Below are 20,885 nucleotides of genomic sequence, written 5' to 3'. Positions count from 1 at the left end.
CAGTGTCCTTGGTTGGTGGCTAAGTTGTCTGGTATTGGCAAGCTGCCTGGTGTCATGTAGTCATGATGACTTGTGAAGCAGCTATTGCTATGGTTTGTTGACAGGGTATGTTGCTGAATTAACAGCAGGAATAGAAAGAATGACATTTCTGAACTGTGTGGGGGCAGCTGACAGCACCAGTGAGTCCAGCATTTGTCATCCACCAGCTCACAAAGTTATGTGGAAAACAGTAAGGATAATACTAGTTCATTAATGCATGCCAAAGCCTACCCTCAGTGGAAATTCATAAACATTAATGCAAGATTCTGTGTTAAATGGTGGGATTTCAGGGCATTCTGGCATTAATTCATTCATGTAAGAGAGGATTTATCCCTTCTCGGAACTGTAGGTGCCTGTATCCATTGCTGTTCTGTAACTGTCCTGACTCCTGAAGCCACAGCTTCAGCTAAAAGCACCCAGTTTAACTGCACCCTAAACAGCCATGTGAATTGTACTCGGGTAAATAGGTATATGTAAACCATATAAATTGCAACATAGCGGTAAAATGTGCATTTGGCCAACCCTAAAGCTGATGTTCCTCCCTACTATCTCTTTTGGGAGCCACTTTGCGTTTTGTTACTGATGTTCTTGCCATGTGCTACAGATAACATCCACAACAGTAAGCAAGGGGAAGCTTTCAGCAGAAATGGATTGATTGTTCTGCTGGTTTGCAGGTCTTTGGCTGTGCAGGGTGAGGGATGGGGGTGACTTTCCGTGCTTATATCCATTCCTGCTAGCCAAGGTTGGTGCAGGGTCCAGCCCAACCTGCCTGTTTGTTGCACAAAGAGTGGCCAGGGCCTCCAGCTCGGTGGCCAGGCCCCCATCCATAGCATGATGAACAAGGCACTCTAGGTCTCTGGATATTTCAAATCACAATCCTGGATAACTGTCTTTCCACAGTTCTCATTTTTCTCCCGGTTGTGTTTTTGTCATGCTCTTCACACTCATTTTCCATTATTAATGTCCCTTAGTTTCCCTGGTAATAGCTAGGTTCAGTCAGTGCAGATATAATTTTCTCCTCTCCCTAGAGGGTTCGTGGGCATGGGGAAATGGGGAAGAGAGCAGGGAGAAGTGCAGCCTTCGTAAATCAAAGGACAGAATGGGCTTCTCCCAAGGTAAAGGCAGATGCTTCAGTTACTGCTTCATGTAAAATATATATTTCAGAGTGTGAGATGTAGGGGTTTCATATACTGGGACTACCTTCAGGAATGAATCTTCCCATTGTATATAAAGCCCATCTAACTGCCGAGAAAAGAGAGCTTTTAAAAAAATGCATTTCATCATATAATGTTTACATTTGCTTTACATTGTTATAGACGTACTGACTATTTGGCAGCTGAGACTTTTTAATAGTTCTGTTTTTCTTCTTTTTTTGAAAGCTAAAGGGATCCTGTCAGATTGGGGAGGCCCAGAAATTGACCTATTGTCTCTATTTGCCAAGTCCATGTAATTCCTCGGGCAGGATATTTTCATAAACGAATGCCTCAGTAAGGTTGTTTTAAAAAGAAAAAAAAAAAGAAAAAGTGGCAGGAGCCCAACACTCGGCGATAACAAACACGTGCAGCTCAGCGCTGGGGCGAGCAGCCCCTCGGTGAGAAACCTTCATGCAGCTACAAGGCGATGAGTAACCCTTCACATTGCCGTGCTTTGGCAGTCACAAGTCATGAGTCAGCCCCCTCCCCCCACCTCCAAATTACAAGGGGGAGATTGGCTTCAAAGTCCTGAGACTTTAAAAATAATAGAACATGTGGGGTTTTCTTTTTTTCCTGCCCTTCAGACATTTGGAACCTATACGTTCTGCTCATGTTTTCCCATTTCTCTCCCCAACACTGTGGTCCAGCACAAAGTTACTTCATCTTTTTGAACAGCAAGTTGAGGTTCTCTTCTCATCACTTCACTCTCCAGGAGTTGGGGCTTAGCAAAAAATAAATATCTCAAGCCTGGCAATAAGCTCTGAGAGTTTGCACTGGTGATTGTTGCAGAAACAAATTTGGATGTTTACGCAGTGTAGAAAATAGACACAGTAAAAAAAAACAGGCTTCAGTTTCTAGATATAAATCTTCCCATTGTGAGAAATAGCTTCAGAGAGCTGTTTGCTTTAATTAATAGTCACAGAACGGTGAATAATTGGAAGAAAATAACTGGCCCAAACCTTTACCTAAATCCTTAAAAGAAAAGCAGGCATTACAAACTTCTTTTAAGATATTAAGTTTCCAGTTAGCTTATGGTGAAGCGTTTTCATGTAAGAACTTATAGCTATACTCCTGAACCCAGTTTTAAACAAATATGGGTCCCGATTTTAAATCTGATCATTCATTTAGGTTCCTATATATGGATTTAGGAAATCTAAATTTATGCGTCTTCTCTGAAAAATATACCTTGTCCTCTCTCATAAATATGTGTGTGCATATATATTTTATATACATACATACATACATACATACATACATATATATATATGCATCTCTAAAATTCCTGGCTTCAGGCCTTCACTTGGAAGTGAAAATAGTATGTGAGGAGGTTCATGAAAAATAAATCTTCGTAGTCCTCTAGCACCTTTCACCTGAGTATCTCAGAGAAGTTTACATCATGAAAGAATTAAGCCATATAGGGAAGTATTTTTAGCCCTGCTTAACACTTGAGCACTCTATGCTTGACTATAGCAAGAAGTGGTTAATTGACTTGTGCAAAGTCAGCGTTGTGCATGCTACCGATTTTGTGACTGTCTATCTCATAGGAAGGGCTTTTCTTGCAAAATGGGGACTTGGACTCTGTGGGAGGAAGAAGAGTATATGGAGGTTCAGTCTGAGGTCTGGATTCTACCCACAGCCAAATAATTACTTACTCCTCCAGTCGGACCCTCCATCACCTGCCTCATGCTCCTGCCCTCGCTGTTGCAATCTGGCTGTGCCGCTCAGTCCTTGACCTCATGCTGTTCTTCGTTTCCCCACTCCTTTTCGCATCTCACCTCCCTCTGCATTTTCGAAAATACAGCCCTGACCCCAAAGAGTTTCTAAGCTAAATAGACCCAATTTTATGTGTGGGTGAGAGAGACACGAATAAAAGCAGTTGTCTTGCCAACCCCCTAATCACTCTGCTTACGTGTTTTATGTCTTTCCCTCATTCTTTATCTATTTTGTTTATTTAGATTATAAACTCTTCAGGCCAGGGATCCTGCCTCCTTCTTCTGTCTTTACAACCCCTACCACAGCGCAGCCCCAAAGCTGATTGGAGCCCTACACTGCTACCACAGTACAAACAATAATAAATAAAACCAGGACTGTGAAGAGATTATAATTAGAGCAGTGCAAAACTCAGCAGTTTTGGTTTGCATTGGTTCCTCCCTGCTGAGTCTACATTGTGTTTTGGATTTGTATGCAAAAAACTCAAAGCAAAACTCCTAAACTGCCAAGTGTGGCCTGGTTTGGGCTCAAAATCACGCACAACCAGAGTGTTTTAACGGTTCCTCCTTGAAATTATAAATCTGCCAAGGCTCAATCCAGGTTTACTGAAAGGTTGTTGAACCTTTGCAGATTTTGGGGGCCGGCCAAGTTTTCAGTTTCATTACAAAAGTCTCTCTCAGCTCTGCTTAACATACTAATTGCCACACCATGCTGCCCTGTGGCTAACAAGAGGATTTAATCTTCCCCGGCTACCCATGCAGCTCCACTTATGAACACCATGGCTGGCTTTAAAATAATATTTCAGATGGCCATATTCATCAACAGCGCCCAGCTGTTGTGGGTGAACAGAAGAGTGTCCATAGTCTTGTACAGAGACATTCGCTTCACCCACAACGGAGCACCACAGCCACCTTCAGCTGAGTAATCCCTGTCTTGCTTGCCCGGATTCCTGTGGGACAGCGGAGCAGAGGAAGCCAAGCAGGAGGTGGCCGGTGGCACAGCGCTCAGAGCAAGGGCTCATGTGACTTCCTCAATCGCCTCTGAAGCATTCCCTTGAAACCCCTATGAGTTAGCAAACCCACATTATGCCAAAATAATCTGTGCCAGCCGGTCAGCTTTCTGAAGGTCATACCCTTTCCACAGACAAAAAGAGCTGGGTACTTTTTTTCAAGGCAAATTGACCACTCAGAGGACTATTTATGCCTAGTGGCCATATGCGTGTGTGTGTGTGCTTAAGCACAAAACAGCATTTCAAAGAAGATGGGGGGAAATCTTAGTGATTACTCATGTGCTTACTACTAAGCGTGTGCGTTGAGGCTCTGCTGGGTCCAAGCCGAGAAGATTGCAAGGATAAAATCACCATCGTCTTCCTCAGTTCCCTATCTTCAAAATAAACCCCAGAGTATTTCCTCCCTCCCGCCTGGCATGTCTGTCCCATTTAGTGGCAGTGCTGGGACAGTCTTGCCACTCGCCAGGGTACACCGTTGGGACACATTTCATATAGGCTGTGAAAGTGAGCCTGGCTCCTGGGACTCCCACGTGTGTGTGCAAGACCACATGCCCTTTGGTATATGTTAAGTCACAGATGCTAGAACTGGAGCTGGCAGGAACAGGAACTTTTATGTCGATATGCTTCATCCCTGGCAAATGTTGTGGGAACTGCTTCTTTCAGAAAACTGTATTGATTTTGATGAACTTTTTAGGAACAACAGGGAAAACAAGTGAAGGTTTGAATCCAGGTATTTCAGTGTCTTCAAAATGAAAAGTTGTTGTGGGGTGGGGGAGGAGGGGAGGAGACAGTGATTTTGTCTTCTGCAGATCAGAAGCAAATGAACAAGGGTCAAATTTAGATTTTGTAACAAATAGCTGCTTTTACCCAGGTTTGAGATGCTCTGGGGTTTAGAGGACTTTTTATTTTGAATCTTTTTGCAGGATAGAAAATCTGTTTTCTGAGTAACCTTAATTAAAACCTAAAAAAAGGTGCTGCCCAGGGATTTTGTTTTACAAGGTGCCTCTCCCAGCAGGACGTCTCCAAGGCACACCCCCAGCTACAGCGTAGCTCCAGGACTACTCTTTTCCTCTGGGCTCCTGTGGGCTGGCTGTGGCCCAGAGCCAGAAAGGGGTGAAAGTCCTCTGTTACTAAAACCCTGGACGCTGGTGTCAGCTGGTAGCAGCAGCAGCAGCGGGGCTTGAGCGCTCTCTTCCAGCCTGGTTCAAGGCTGAGCGAGATCACCGCGCCATGCAGTGAAGGAAACCAAGCGCAGTGGTTACACAGCCAAAACCAGAGCTTCAACTCATGGTGATGGTCATTTTTGGTTTACACTGTACTGGTGCAGACCCACAGCCTGCCGTCACAGCTGAGATTTTAAATACACTTTTCAAGCATCAAAGTGAAGCCTCTCAAAAGTATTAGTGAGCTAAAAGATAGAGAATCTAATTTTCTTTTTCATGAATAACTGCTTCCATATGATGGTAAATAAGCTTGCTCTGAAGAGGCAAGAAACACTGCACTACAATAAATAACCCAGGCATTTTTTAATATAGCTTAGACCCATATGACATATTACAGGTTATGCAGAGTTAGTAGATCAAAGTTCATTGGTTAGTAAAAGTAATGTCTGAGCAAGTAGATGTGAGGCTAAAGCAATTAAAACTATAGGGTTCTGGATAGTCCAAACAAGTATCTATTTTATTAATGAATTTTAGCATCTGAACCTGAAAAAGATCCATTTTCTCCTACAGCAGACAGTGGTGTCAAGACCTCCATGGTTTCCCCATTTTACCTCTAGAACTTCAAAATGGCTAGTACTCCAAAATCTTAATTAAACTGCAGCACCAGTTCAAATAATTTGACTAAATGCTGGGACAGTGAAATCTCAGCAGGCCATTCCCATATTCCTACAACTCAATGTTCATGTTAATACATGTCCCTTTCTATTGCTGTACTTTAAGAAGAAGAGTAGATGTGCGAGAGAAAAATAAATGTGTATCCTCCAAGCAGGATCTATAATATTCTTCTACCCAGCAATATCCCCTGAAATGTAAGGCCAAAGAATTGTAACAGTGATAGTAGGTGTAATAGATTTTTCTCCTTAATTAACAGTGCAGTGCCTTGCAACAGAAAACCCAGGCAGGTTTCTGCTGACTTAGCATATGCCTCATGAGGAAGAAATCTATCTGGCAATTATGGCTTTGCGTCTCCCGCCCTGTCTCTTGTTGTTTGTGTAAGACACCGGTACTTCTGCCACAGGCTTCTTCATACAGCTGTCCTGTCAATGCCAGCTTTCATAGGTAATCCATCTAGCTCAGCAGAGTTCAAATAAGACGCCTCCCTTTCTTTGCTTTAATTAATGTTTTATTTGAGTCTCCCCTGGGGATGTAGCCCTGCTGATTTCTCAAAATTCTCTTGTTATTTTTCAAGCACAAAAAAAAGGGAAAAATGTCCACAATTTAGATTCTGGATTTGGAAAATTTGCTTCACTGAGTCTCCTATTCTCAGTCAGTGTTTTAAAAACCTATAAACATCTCTTTAGCTACAGAATATATTATGCAGTTAGTTTTCCAGCTTGGGAAGGAGAAATAAGACAAATTAGGTCAAATTCATTCTCCCTGCAATCTCTTCAGCTGTTCTGAATTGAATGACAGTAGCTCTATCTGGTTTATGCACTGATTTATTCTGCCACAGGTCCACACCCCACATGCTGCTTAGACCCTTCCAAGTGCTGAGCAATCTAAGCTCAAGTCACAAGCCATTTCTTGCTGAGTAGTTGTTTTTCTTGCACAGTTTATGCCCATGGCTTCACTGATTTGGGGCCAAATGCTGAGGCCTAGTGTGCCTGAACTGATATACAGACATCCTTAATGTCAGGTCACTGTGGCTGCAGAACCAAATCAGACAGTCCAGGACCCACCTAGTCCCCATGACTTTTTCAAGAATTGGTTTAAATATGTGTGTGGCAATGCTGTAAATCAGGCCTGGTATATACAAGCAAGTTAGTAAAATCCGTCAAATGACAGATAAGCCGGACAAGCTAAAACCAAAGGGTGCAGCAAAGCATGTTTGAATCAGCAGGAATCAAGAACTGCTGCACCCTCAATCAGCATGATCTGATAATATTTTACTTGCTTTGTTTTTGTGTGTGTTTTAATGGTGGTTTGTAATCCTCATTATTTAAACACATAACACCACTTTCTGTTTCTGTAGCTTCCTCCTCAAATTGTGTAGCATGCGTTAAATAAGGCTTGCCGCATCCTTTAGAGAGTATGAGAGTTTCAATAAGTTCATTATGTGAAGAGGCCTGTCCCAAGCAGAGTTGAAGAGACATAAATGCAGAAGTTTTCATTCACACTTTTCAATTGTGCACAGTACAGGGGTACAGGTTTCACTTTCCAAGTCCCTTATAATGACAGAGCTTCCATCAACCTTATTTTATTGCTTTAATTGAAGTAGGCCACATGAAAATGAGTGCCCAGGCACATGTTCCCCGGAACAATGAAAGGCGTGTTGTGTAGTTGATTTTCTGACATCAGCACAAGTCTGCACACAGACCAGTCTTTGGTTTTGCTGAAGGGTTTGGCCAAAATTGTATGACGATTCCTTGGCAGAGCTGAAAATAGAAGCCCAGATGGTGGCCTCACAGTGACATGCTCTGATCTCTACGTTACTCTTTTGCTTCATGATTAAATTTATTCTCCGGCATGATCACAGTGCCACACTTCCAGCCCTGCTCTGCCACCGTCCATTTCAGCCTGCAAAGTGCTGAGGGCAGGAACGACAAAGGGACACAATGGAAATGAAAGCAACCAGCCACTGGTCTGAGGGGGCAAAACACTCACCAGCCACCTTCCCTCCTCAGTTCCTCTTCCAATAGGGACTGATCTTTCCTTCTTTTTTCCATTATAGCTTCATTTCCTTCCTACAGCCAACGGTTCAGTCAATGTTTTAGATCACTCTCTTATCTTTTGTGGGTTTGTGGTTTCTGTTTTGTACCAAGACTCAAACTTACCGAATTTCATGTGATTTCATGTCAGAAGCATAAGAAATGGCAGATCTTTTGATGAATGAGATTAACAAATATTGGTGAGGCACATCCAGAAAGCGACTTGTCCTAATGCAAGAAGTCCATACTGAGGAGTAGGCTGGAGCCAGGGTTTATGAAGTCCCAGTCTAGTCCTACAAGAGCTGCCTGGAACTTTTCTAGTACCTACATGTCTCACTATCTAGATCGCCATCACCATAATGCCCGCACTCCTCCCAATAATAACACTCCCTCTCTCTCTTTGCCTTCTTGCTAAGCTATAGGAAAGGATGGACTGATCATTTGAAGTAAGCTTTCTGTGTATGTGAATGTGAAGGTCGATGGAGAGCGCTTGTATGTCCAGACTAGAGATAAGGCATATAAATGTCACCCTGTCATATGCAGTCTGTCAGCTGTGCTGGGGAATCTTTTTTCTGCCTGGAGGCTGTTAGCTTAACTGAATGTCAGGTCAGCAGACTTGGATTAAGCAAATTCACCCACTGATTTCAGTTTGAGTAAGTAATCCGTGTAACTGAGCTAAGAAAGACACAAACCAGCTGCAGCACATCGCAAAGTGTCCTCCCCAAGATAGGAACTGTTCGAGCCTGTCTAGCCACGAGGCTGGTGGGGTTAGATTTTGTTCTCATGGGGGAGATTGAATAGAACTCAAAAAAAGCAAAAATAAAGGCAAAATAATCAGGTGATAGAGGGCTTGGTGCCATTTCTTCAAAGGTTTAGGTGAGGCACAAATACAAAGTCCATCACACTCACCTACAGGTGCTAAGCTTATCACATTCATCTAATGGAAGGCTAAGGACACTTCTTTCTCAGTGCTCCTCTGGCACTGTTTAAATAGTCACTTATTTTTCTTGTTTCTCTCTGTCTAGTACTGTTTAGAGTTTTAAAAATAAAAATCAGCATCTCAGAGCATGAATTGCAAGGTTACTTTATGGTGAAATTAAGGTGTGACTCACAGTAGCTGCTTATCCACCTTTGAGGCTGGACTAGCTTTGTTATTTCTGCGTGTTGTTTCTTTCCATGCTGGTTTTGCAGCAGGACTTGCAGCCACACAACATAATGAGCTAAGAAATGGCAGTGCGTCATCCAGGGTGTGGCTGAGCTGCAATGTCGCAAAGAGAGATGGCAAGATTACAGGGAGGATCTGAGCAGGATCTTGAGGAAGGTGAAGAACGAAACGTCCTGCAACAACAAAAACAACCATTTGCGTATGTAAACCAGGAGAAAGAGGGTTCTGCGAAGTCTGATTTATCTACCAGCGGAAAAATAGGGGAAAAAACAACCATTTTAAAGTTTTGGCTACACACAGACACACAACTGCATGTGCATATAGCACTCCCACAGTAGCTGCAGCACATCCAGCAGCAATGTGTTGCCTCACAGTTGCAGCTGTGGGATGTCATCACTGTGTCCACTCCAGGAGCAGCATCAGTCAAATCACTTCGGCCAGAAACAAGTAGTTCTGTGAGCAGTAGAAATTATGTTGCCCGGTTTCCTGTGTCTCTGTATTTTGTGGTTGATTATCTGAGGCTAATAAGGGGCAACTGGTGAATAAAGCTTTTCCTGTGGTCAGGGCATCCTGTGTGGATTCTCCAGGGTCTAATAATACAGTTCACCTTCCTCTTCTGCCTTTCCTTCAGGGAGGCGCTAATTTGAATGCCTCTCTTCTGCACAGATGCCAGGCTTCCAGAAAGCCGTCCAAACTTTCTAGCTGTAAGAACTCTGTCACTGTGTCAAGTGTGTTTGGAATTGGCCATCTTACTCCCAGATTACTTTGGGAACATATATACAGATAGGTGATCAGGTAAGCCTCATTTATTTAGGAGGCCAGGATTCATTTAAAAAAAAATCACTCCTTCACCAAAGCAATAACATCACTAACACAATCTGTGTGCAGACCAGGTCTGTTTTAGAAGTTGAATGCTGAACTCTATTTAGAGTTGCCTAGTGATTTAAGCAAATGGCATCTTACACCAGAAGTAGAGATCACAAACACAGTTCTTATTGCAGAGGTTCATCATTGCAACTGCAGCAAAGGAAAGATAAAAATACAATGATCACTAAAAGGGTCCTGCTCACCAGCAGGAAATACCCCAGGAACAAAGTGTGGAGGGATAGACTTTTGTATTTTCATTTAAACAGGAAAGGTAGATGGAAAGCAAAACAAATGAAGCTATACTTAAAATAAAGATTACTATATTCTAGGCCACTAAAGGTTATAACACCTGACCTAAGAATGGGTGGGGATGTTTGGGATAAAGGAAGGGAGGCCTGGAAAATTGTGGACTTATCTAGATAAGTTTCATGGAATGAAAATAAACAACCGATATCTGCTAAGGGGTACGCAGAATAAGTCAAACGTGACAGTCTGGTGGTTTATATATTTTTCGGTGCTCATAGAGAATTGGGTCTGCCAGAACAACAGGCTCTCTTGGAAATGGGCTCTGCATTGATTTTACTTATGTACCTGTTTGCGTGACCTTTGAGGTTAGTGGGAAAAGCTCCCATTGACTTAAGCTGGTCTTTTTGCATTATTTGCAATCTCAGCAGAATGAAGAGAGGAGCTGCAGGGGCTACAGCCAGGGCGGGGAGTGTGGGCAGTTAGCTACTAGACACTGACATACCACAGCGAGATGTTTCCCTATGTCTGTGCCACCTGGCAACCTTGCTTTGGGATTCAGCATCATTTTAGGATTCAGGCCATTTCCAAATCTGTTGCAACTCATCCCCAAAACAGGCAGTTAATGGGAACCTGTTCATCTAAGCCTTGTTTTTGTTGTTGTTGTTGTTGTTGTTGTTGTTGTTGTTGTTGTTGTTGCTGCTGCTGCTGCTGCTGCTGCTGCTGTTGTTTTAAGAAGAAAGACAAGCTGTCAGTACTCTACTAATATTAATATCTAAGTCATTTCATGAAAGGTGCCATGTCTGACACCAATTATCATTTCTCAGAGACTGAAAAAGTGGTGGTGTAGATATATTTGTATGTATGTGCATTTTAGGAGACACAGAAAGCGTATTCTAAAGGTATTGTCTTGAAAATTGTTGACCATTCTGGCTTCAGTCCAGCAAAGCACTTAAACATTTGGTGAACTCAGGGAGACTCTTCACATACTTGAAACTAACACATCCAAAAGTGCTTTGCAGGACCAGACCTACAGATTTCTGCACCTTGCACAAGAAATGCCTCCACAAGCTGGTGGTGGTCTCTAGGGCTGGTGTAGCAATTTGCTTCCTACAGACAGCTGCTACAGCACAACATCAGGCTACATCAACATGCATGTTAGCTGGCCATGTTAAAGAGGAAAAAAAAACGTTTTCAGTGGCCTCAGCATTTCACCTCAGTGAAATTCTTCTAAAGGGGAATAAGTGAGGTGTGAGGGAGGGAGTTTTGCACAGAATTTTGTTTTGCATGCAGTGTTTTGGAGAAAAGATTTCTCTTCCCAGAATAAGTAGTCTCTGGACAGTAATAAATCCACACAGGGACAAGCTAAAAAATAAAGCGATTCCTAAAATAAACAACTCAGACTTCTAACTGTACAGTAGGCTATTAGTATGTTTGAATAATTGGATGTAACTGTAGGCAGAGAGAAGCTACAAGACCAGATGCGCATATAAAGCTAAACATAGGCTTTACAGGATCTAATCAAATCAGTCCACCATCTGGTACAAGAAGAGAAATCATGTGACAGACATAGTCAGCATGAGAGAATGGCACAAATTCTAGATAACTAGCTTAGGCTAAATCAATATATGTTACATGAGTCAAAAACAGAAGCATCTATAAAATGGATTGCGCTAGTTTAACTAAATCATATCTGATTCTACTAAATTAATACCATTTTCTCCTATAGACTAAGTCCTTAGGTGACCTACCACAGATAACAAGCTTGGTATAGTCAGAAATAAGTAAATGCAGATAGGCTAGCTCATGGCAGACAAAGGCTCACATATGGTGTTCTCTCCATACAAAATAAATCCTACCCATCAGTCTAGCCTTTCCCAAGCAGTTGGGTTTACAGTCATTGGATCAAGTGTTTGTAGCTCAAAGTTGCAGTGAGTGGAGCTTGCTTCTTCCTAGCTAGCTTGGGATCCAGGAGCTGCAGCATAAGCTAGAAATGAAGGAAATGGTAGGGGCTAGGGAGGATGTGGTAAGCCTGCGATCTCAGAGGTGAGCTAGAAAAGCAGTGTTCAGTGGGCTGAGCTGGAGTTCCTGGTGGTGTGAGAAAGCTGGGGTTGGAATGTTGTGTTCACATGCACTGAGGCAGCAGGCTAGGGCAGTTCTGGTCCTGCAGATGTGGTTCACTTTATTGTGCCAGCTGGAAAACTCCACATTACACCTTGCAAAGAACTTGGGTGCGCCCTTGCTCGCTTCCTGCTGCCTGCTGTGCATTGGTGGCCTCTGGCCGTCTGTGCTCAGGGCTTCAGTTTGTTGCAGGATGTGGCTGCAGTAGCATGGGATAGGGTTTGACAATTTAGCAGTCTCTTCCAGTCCTTCATCCCAGCCATGACACCTTTGTGTCCTTGTGGACACAGCTCCATAGTTTTCCCCACTCAAGTTCTTAGGCAAGCAGGAAGCCAAAGTCAATCCAGCTTAACCAAAATCAGAACTCGCTGTTACTCTGTGACATTTTTTGGCTGGCAACAGAAATCGGACTATCTTCTCTCCCTCCTCCATTTCGTGCTGCACCCTTGTACCAGCACTCTAGGCATGTGTCAGACAACTGCACGAAGGCTGTGCAGTTCAGCCATTTGGATCAGTTCATGTAGAATCACTACAGGCAGGGAGAGAGTCCAGCCTCAAGGAGGGGACAGCAACTTTATTTGCTTTATGAGGTCTAGTTTTTGATACAAAGCTCCACCTACTTAGCAACAGATGAGCATGTTTGTGGGTTTACAGATTTACATCAGCCCTCCAGACCATCTTTCCTTCTGCTACTCCTCTGGAAACAGTTCAAGTCAGTGTGTTGTGCACGTAATTGATGCTGGCTTTCCCAGCCTCCAGAAATAATATTAAACAGAAAGATACAACCGGGGGGTGGGGGGGGTCTAGTTTAAAATAAGAGGGTTTGGGAGAGATCATGTGGCTACTCCAACTGAGGTTTCCACACGTGCATTTTGTTTATAGCATGCGCGTGCAAAAACATGTCAAAAAGCTCTCAGGGGATTTGGGAATCTGCCACCCTGTGGCAAATCCATAGGACAATGATGATCCAGTTCTCCATGCTGCTGCCATCCTTTGGGTCCCATTCTCCACGAGGGATTTTTGCAACAGGTACTCACTGAGTTAAAATGAGGTATTTAAATAAGGGGCTGGGCACCACCTTTCACAAATACAGGCTTAAAAGCAACCACAAATACCAAATACTGAAAGCAAAGCTGGTGCTCATGGTTAAGAGCAGGGACATGCTGGGTCCCAATGGTTGCCTGACCCAGGTCCCCTTCATGGCTTGCTGTGACTCACTGGGGCTGGTTTCAAGCCATTTTCTTTGTGTAACAGCTCTGCATGTCACCATGGGATCCAGCCCCTTTCTACAGGGGATGTTAAAAAGAATATACATTTCAACACTCCTTCAGCTCACCTCGTAGCCCCAATAACTACAGAGTAATATTTTAAACTGCTTTTGCTGTCTCCTTTCTGCAGGGCAGTTGAAAGGATATAAAAGCATTTTAACAATTTTATAGATTGTCTCTAGAGCTCTTTTGTGATGTGGGAGAACAGAAGTTTTGTTGCCATTTGCCTGTGGACAGCTGCCAAACTCACCTGTCTCCAAGGAGCCTGTGAGGGGCATATCACATCTCTCTGGAAACTCTGTGGCTGGCCGGGATGGCTTCTCACTTTACTCAGCTGAGAAACATGTTGCAAAATTTAACCCTTTACCTGTGTGCTTGCCTGGGTACGTTATTCCACACTGATAGCTTGTCCTGTGTGCAACAAGGCTTAAGGAATGTAGTAGCTGCTTAAATGATTTTAGATAAATATAAAATTAGGACTTTCTTCTATAAAATCTTTATCCATGTGAAAAGTCCTTTAAACCTGCAAGTCATGCTCCTGACTTCAGTCCAGCCTTTAAGTTTCCATAACTCTTGTTTTTTAACCCTTTAATTATGGTTAACTAGCCTCCAAATTTGAACCATTTTTATATAGGCTCTAATTCTACGAGGTACTTAAGAATGTGTCTGTCCAGCTAAAGGTTTACCAGGTTAGTTGCATGTTTGAAGTTAGACGTATGGTAAAGTATCTGAAGCTAGAAAGTGGTGTCTTGATCTTGTATGTGAAAGAGAAAGCTAAGAATTAGAAGAGATCTGCCACTTCGTATGGGTCACTTAATTTTGTAGGGTTCTACTTCTAATCTCAAAAACGAACATTAAAATGCTCCTGGGTGTCTAGCTGAAACAGAAGAACTGCGCAACTTCATTTGTTAACGTTCAGAAAGCATTTGCAGATCCCCATGTGGAAGGCATGACCAAAGTGCATAATGTCCCATCTACTCCCTTGTGTACGTGTTTTCCTTTTTGCCTCTCTACAAATGAATATTTACATTCTCCACCCCTCTCCTCTCCTGGAAAAAAAAGTGTATAAAACTATTCCCTATTACATTCTTTCACTGAGTTAACAAAATATAGAGAGAAATACAGCAAGTTTAAATGATATGGAATATGTAGTCATAACTTATCTAAGATCAAGCGTGAGGATCAAAATCAACAAAGCCTCACAAAAGAAAGCCTGAAGAGATCTTTCGTCTGTCTAATCCCATTTCCCTGCCTACACCTCTTTTACTTTACTGTAATGTATTAGTTCTGCTTTAGTTTCTGCTCTGTACAACATTTCTGCTTAAGAAAGATTCTGTTGAGTCATTACCAGCATCAGGCAAACAGGCTTTTCAAGAATGGAGGCTGTGGTTTTTAAATTAGTTCCATGCTACTTAACCCTTCAACCACTAGTGACTTCCAGATTTCCAGCCAAGTTAATGTTTAGCAGAATAAGCAGTTGTTCTGCCTTTCTCCATACATCCAAAACACCTCACACATATGTCTAGCACTATGGTGTCATACTCCTTCAAGAGAGGGCTGTTCAAGAAAGGACCTCCTGTGATTGCTGCTTTTTTTTGCTCTAAGCCAAACCCCACTCTTCAATGAACATCTTTGATGATGTCAGGAGGTAAGCAGAATAGTTTAGAAAAAGAGAAAATGGCAGCAAGGGGGAGAAAAATGAGGCAGGTGCAATGCCTCCATGCCATTTCACTGATGTAGGACCAAGAAATGAGAAAAGGACCGCTTCTGTCAGTGACCGCATTAGAGAGAGAGAGCAAGCTGCCACAACAACCTCACCCACGCTCACCTTCATAGCTCATTAGACAAGGGAAAAGCCAGTTGCCACTACTGGTGTAAGGTCATGCTGGCCAGGAGGCGACTGGACCTCTGCCAGTTAGAGCCTCTGCAGGGGTCTGTTGCTCTGAACCAAAGACTGTGAATATATATATATGAGTCGCTTTTAGACTGTGACTAATCATACGCCGGGACTGGCACCAACGGCCACGCACACAGCCGGTGCTGTAGGAAATAGCCCCAGTTCTCCCACATGTGCATACATTGCCCTCCCTGCCCTTGTCACCACACAGACAGTGCCCACTCTACCCTGAATGTAGCCAAAAGTACGTGGGCAGAAATCTCAGTGAAAGGCTACACTGTCTAACCCATGCCATAAATAATTCCTCTTCATTGCTTGCAAATACTTCCTGAGATAACCCCCATAGTGAGGTGATCCACACCAAATCAGAAGCAAGGTGAGGGACTTTTCTGCTAGAACACAGCAGTCATGAGAACAAGATTGAAATCCTGTTTTCAAGAGAGGAAAGAAAAATTTTTGAAAGAGAGACAAGCACATGTGTTTCCCCTCATGAGGTAGGAGAAGTACACCACTCCTCCTTTCCTCAGCTGGCAGCAGGTTGTATACAGGAGAGAATACCGGTTGCCAAAATGATATAGCTTAAATAAACTCCTGGTACCTTAAGGTTTGAGGGGGCCTCAGGGGAGCAGACATTTGGAGTGAGAAAAGGCAGAGGAGGGGAAAGCGGATAAGGTGATTTTCTTTGCCTTGTTTTTTAAAGCAATCTCAGCCTGCTAAACTTTCAGTCCATGCTGCCACTAGTTATTTCCAAAGTTATCTTTGCACAGAAAAAGGCTAGAAACCTTCTCTCTCCCTCTCTCTCTCTTTAATGAAAGCTCAGTTTAGATCTGATATCACTTTAAAAGGTTTGCTATCAAAGTTTATTAGACCCACTGGGACAGATCAGAGTTTTCAGAGGCTCAGAGTTTCACAGCAGATAACTGAAAAGCAATCCATCCAATGTTCTTAAAAATACTCATTTTTCTTGGGCTCATCTGTTACACAAAGCTGCTCTGTATTCAAGCGTTATTATGAGCAATCCCAGTTGCTTACATGTTGCTGACCACATCTTTGCCTTGAGAGCAAACTAGAGCAGTCAACATTCAGCAACCTGTCCTCCTAGCTGGCACAGAGGTGAACAGGATGCCATTTTGCAGCAAGTGCAAGCCCTATTACAACAATGGAATAATGCCTGTTTGGGCTTCCTAGATAGAGGTCAGGATTTGTTAAAAGTGATAGGAAATATGAGAGTGCCTTAGCTTTAACAATCCAAATTTGCCTTTCCTTCCTTAAAAAAACCAGACCAACCAAAACAAAATAATACTAATACTAATACTAATAATAATAGTAATAATACTTTTCTATCTAGAGACTATGCATGAGAAATTTCAGCTGGAAAGCAATACAATGAAAGGAGAGAGAAGTATGTCAAGCTGCTTATAGAAAAGTTGTTCCTTTTCTAATGAAGTCATTGGTATTATTATGTTGTTTTTAGTAGACCATCCTTCTAACAATGCATGGGAATAAACATCGTATCTGGTAGGATCTCTGACAACAACATGTATCACAGAGGCATTTATTTACAGTGTGAAGGGAGGGGAGGTGTTTAGTTTCCCAAGACAGTAATGGAAAGCATGATGTCCTAAAGCTGAGGGTGGTGAAGTTTTGGGAGAGGTAGTGGGAAAAAATACTCATGATAAACCAAAGAGTGAAATAGAGTTTCGGGGCAGATGTTTTCAGGATGCATCATCACTGAGAGAAGCTGGCAATGCTGGGAAAATGCTGAGAGATGAAATGGCTGACTCCAGTGGTCAAATGCTGGGGCCACCAACCTCTTGTCCTTCTGCAGCCACTTAGCAGTGTTTTACACCCTTCCTGGTGACTTCAAAGCACTCTTTGACCTTGCCACTAGCCTAAAGCAAGGAGCCTTACAAAACTGAAGGAGCTTTTGGTGCTCCGGGCCCAAAGATGCCAATGCCCACTGCCAGGGTTTATCTCCCCAGAGCTTTTCATCAGTGAATGTCTTTCACGAGAAGCATGTGCAACCATTTGACAGCTCAGCTGCTTTCTAATTCCTTAACAGGTCATGCAGATGGACCAGAAGCTAGATGACATCCTGAATACGCTCCAGGCTCAGCTTGGGGATCAGCCAGGGGCACATATGTCAGGGCCAGCCACCCCACCTGTCAGACCACCACAAACAGCCTCGGATTCCCCCCCAGTCAACCGGAAAATTTAAAAGTAAGAGGACAACCACATGCCACCGTCTCATCTCTTTTAGGTCTGGTTGTTTTTAAGTCTTGCTGTCTTGGGATTCAAATGTGTTGTTGGTGAAATGAACTCTTCTGCTATAGTAGCTTAAATAAAAATGAAAAGAAGCAGCAAAAAGTCAGTCACGCCCCTAGGAGAGTACATCAGTTTTGCACCTGTTTTATTAGCCATCATTAGCTAACCTGTGCCAGCCTGTGGAAGTTCGATGCAGCCACCCCATTTAGGCTGACTGCACATGCACAGAGCACTTTGTTAAGGTAAGCATCCGAGCAAGGGTTAGGATGACCCCTTCGTGGGCGGAAGGGGAAAAGAACTGCTTTTTTGGCATTTAATCACTAAGTTTAATGCTCACAGCATGCCCAAAAGGGGGGAAAGAGCCAGCATTTGAACATGAAACAAATGGAAATCAGTGAACAGGAAAATTAAACAGCATGTTTTGACTTCTACCAAGCAGTGAGGATCATAAGAAGGGCAGATTTAAATGCTAGCATGAATGACAAAGTAAAGACAACAGGCTACTGATTAAAAATATAGCAGTGTACACAGGCTGGTTGACATATGAAAGACTAAAGCAAAGGCTTCAGCTAATTAAAGAAAAGGGTTGCAAATGAGACAAGATGCATGTTGGAACAGACAGACAAGGGAGATAGTATCTGCGTAGGCTTACTGCACAAGAACACTGTAATAGCTATCAGCTACACTGATGACTGTTATGCAAAATGTTCTCAAGCTTTTACCTTCATTCAGCAGTGGTTATTGACTCCAGTTGCCTTAATTTGAACATAAGAAACCTGTATGGTAATTGGCTGCGAAAGTATTTGCAAAGCTCAGTTCGAGTCACTGAGTAACACAGTGCTCCAGGAGGGCTGCAGCTGTGGTTGAGAGTGGCAGGGTTTCTTAAAGAAAACAAAAATGCACAAACTGTTGATGAAAGCTAATCGCTATTTAAATAAACTGCTATATATAATTTAAAATGCTAGATTTTTTTTCCTGGTAATTTGGTTGTTAATGGAGTGCATATGCTGACTGATAGGCTGTCACTGTGAAATAGATCTTAACCTGGCATTCCAGAAAAGGGACGGTGCAACACTGTTGCTAAACATGTAAATAATAAACTAAAGTAAAAAGGATGCAGTGTTATTTACTTAAGTCTTTTTAATATATTTGCATAACCAAGCCTTTGAATGAACAGGAATCTGCAAAGCAAAGACCTAATTCCTGGGAAATCCTAAATATGTTCTATTCCCACTCATATCCATGGAAGCAAAGCCTGCACTGCATTTAAAAGCAACTTGAAATACTGGTCTCTTAATAAGCATTTATTTGGACCAATGACTGGTCCATTTCAATGTAATCAAATTAGCTTCTAACTATTACCTGTCCCTTTAAAACTCTTTCCCAGGTTTGTGTGTCTGGGAATTCAAGCTTGGAAAGAGCACAATGAGACTGATTCCAATCTTAAGATTGCAGGCGCGTCTTAGACAGAATATTAATGATGTGTGAGAGGCAATAAAAAAAAAGCAATGTGGTTTTAATTAAATCAGCTGACAAGCTGCCGTTCCATCTTGTCTGATTACTACAGAGTTACCGAACATGACCAAATACAGCGTATAACATGGGAAAATGGTAAATAATCAATGTCAGAGCACTGAATTGCTCCTGGCTATTAGACAGAGCCGTGAGTTTCAGCAATGGTCCTTCATCTAACTCCAGTAATTCTGGCTGCTCATATCTAAAAGGGGTAGAAAACGTCCCTCAACATCCCTTTTCCACAGAAGTTCAGAAGACAACCCGTTCTGCTTTCAGAAGAGTTAAGGGACTTCTGTGCCCAAGGCAAGGTGACACTTGCTTCTGGTACACTGCAGGTATTTGTGTCACTGGTATGCGTAGTCACTATCTTGTGGACCACTGAATGCAACAGTATTTTACTTGCTAATGAGTCTTAATAGTAGTGTTAAGGCACTGAACATACAGGAACACCTACTAAAGAGCCTAGAGAATACACTAATTACCCCCTCTCAGAAAACTCAGTTAAATGAAATATGAACGGTGTCAGCTACAGAGTGTTAGAAGGGATGACTGGGTGGGAGGAAAGGATAACGAGGGCCACTGTGGTCACTTTAGAAAAAGAGAATGTGTGCAAGGGTGTGTGCCTCTGTGATTTTTTTTTTTAAATACAAGCCAAAGCTCCCCCAGGAAGTCTTCAGGGAGGCCACAGCCTGAGTCTTTAAGGGTCTGAAAATCCAGCAATGCTGGCCAGCCACCCACTTTACGGCTGGCCATTGTGAACACTGCCGTGTGGCATAACATGTTCAGACAGCACCTGCAATACGTGAAGGCAGCCATCACTATTGCAACGATGGAGAGATAAGGGTGTGGCCTGTACAAATTGCAGTGAGGAAGGAAGCAGGTGGGCAGGAGACACCCACTTTCACACCGTATGATGAGACTAATGGTAAAAAAATAAAAGCAACCTAGCTCGGCCTTACTTAACACAGTCAAGCAAATCCGCTCCATACTCACAGCTATAGAAGCTATAGGTTGCCATCTAGCAGAAACCTTTCTGATTGCCCAGGGTTAAAAATGTCCAGGAACAGCAGTGATGCAGCCATCTGGGAGTATTACCTGCCCCTTCTTCTGAGTGGAGATGTTTTTGCACAGTGAACAGACTGCATATTAATATATTTGCATGTCACCAGCATTTGAGCGCCCCTCTACTAAAGATGTGCTAGCAGCAAACATTCAGCAGCAAGCTATGATTTCTCAAGACAAGCATTGACTCCTACTAATTGATTTTTTTTCAGGCCTCACCATCCACTGTGCAGGTAGTAACAGCACTAGGTCTAGGTCACTGAATGTGCAGGGAAAGAAAAAGAGCAGGGGAGAAGCACAGGTGATGAGTATCAGGAAACTCCAAAGCCTTGAGGAGTCCTCTTGCAGTCACAAATCCCATCAAGTCATGAAGTGATGTAGCCTATCAGTGAAGAGTATCAGAAGACTGTCAAGTGCACCATGGCAGTTTTTGCTTACAGGCTAAGACAGCATGGATTTGTCAGACCAAACACCGTGCAACTGTGTCCTCTAGAAGAATTTCTGCTAAGGAAGCCTTGTCATAATTCTTTCATGTGATTGAAATGAAATTAAATTCTTGCTCTGGAGACATGAAGATTATATGGTCCCACAGCTGACTTCCTTGCTCCAAATCCCTCACTTTCCTGTGCTTACTATTACATTCAGGAGTCTTCCAGGAAA

The 20,885-nt window shown here is 42.8% G+C and overlaps 1 protein-coding gene and 1 long non-coding RNA gene across 3 annotated transcripts in view; one reads left to right on the top strand and one right to left on the bottom strand.

Annotated features, from left to right (window-relative positions):
* LOC104146601 (potassium voltage-gated channel subfamily KQT member 1) overlaps positions 1-20,885 on the top strand; it is a 524,419-nt gene that overhangs the window by 495,071 nt on the left and 8,463 nt on the right. Inside the window, exon 18 of one of the 2 annotated variants that reach the window (XM_009678697.2) lies at positions 17,446-17,603. In XM_009678697.2, coding sequence (XP_009676992.2) covers positions 17,446-17,601 — 156 coding nt within the window. In that variant the 3' untranslated portion in view covers positions 17,602-17,603. Of the gene's footprint in view, positions 1-17,445; positions 18,764-20,885 lie in introns of those variants that run through there. The other variant, XM_009678698.2, reaches the window with a different exon arrangement.
* Positions 5,465-20,885, bottom strand: part of LOC138068063 (uncharacterized) — a 122,664-nt gene continuing 107,243 nt past the window's right edge. The window contains exon 3 of the long non-coding RNA XR_011142643.1: positions 5,465-9,160. This is a non-coding gene — a long non-coding RNA (uncharacterized lncRNA). The remainder of the gene's footprint in view (positions 9,161-20,885) is intronic.

The sequence above is a fragment of the Struthio camelus genome, chromosome 1 (assembly GCF_040807025.1).
Source record: "Struthio camelus isolate bStrCam1 chromosome 1, bStrCam1.hap1, whole genome shotgun sequence".
Lineage (NCBI taxonomy): Eukaryota > Metazoa > Chordata > Aves > Struthioniformes > Struthionidae > Struthio > Struthio camelus.
This window is presented reverse-complemented; position numbering and strand designations above follow the sequence as displayed.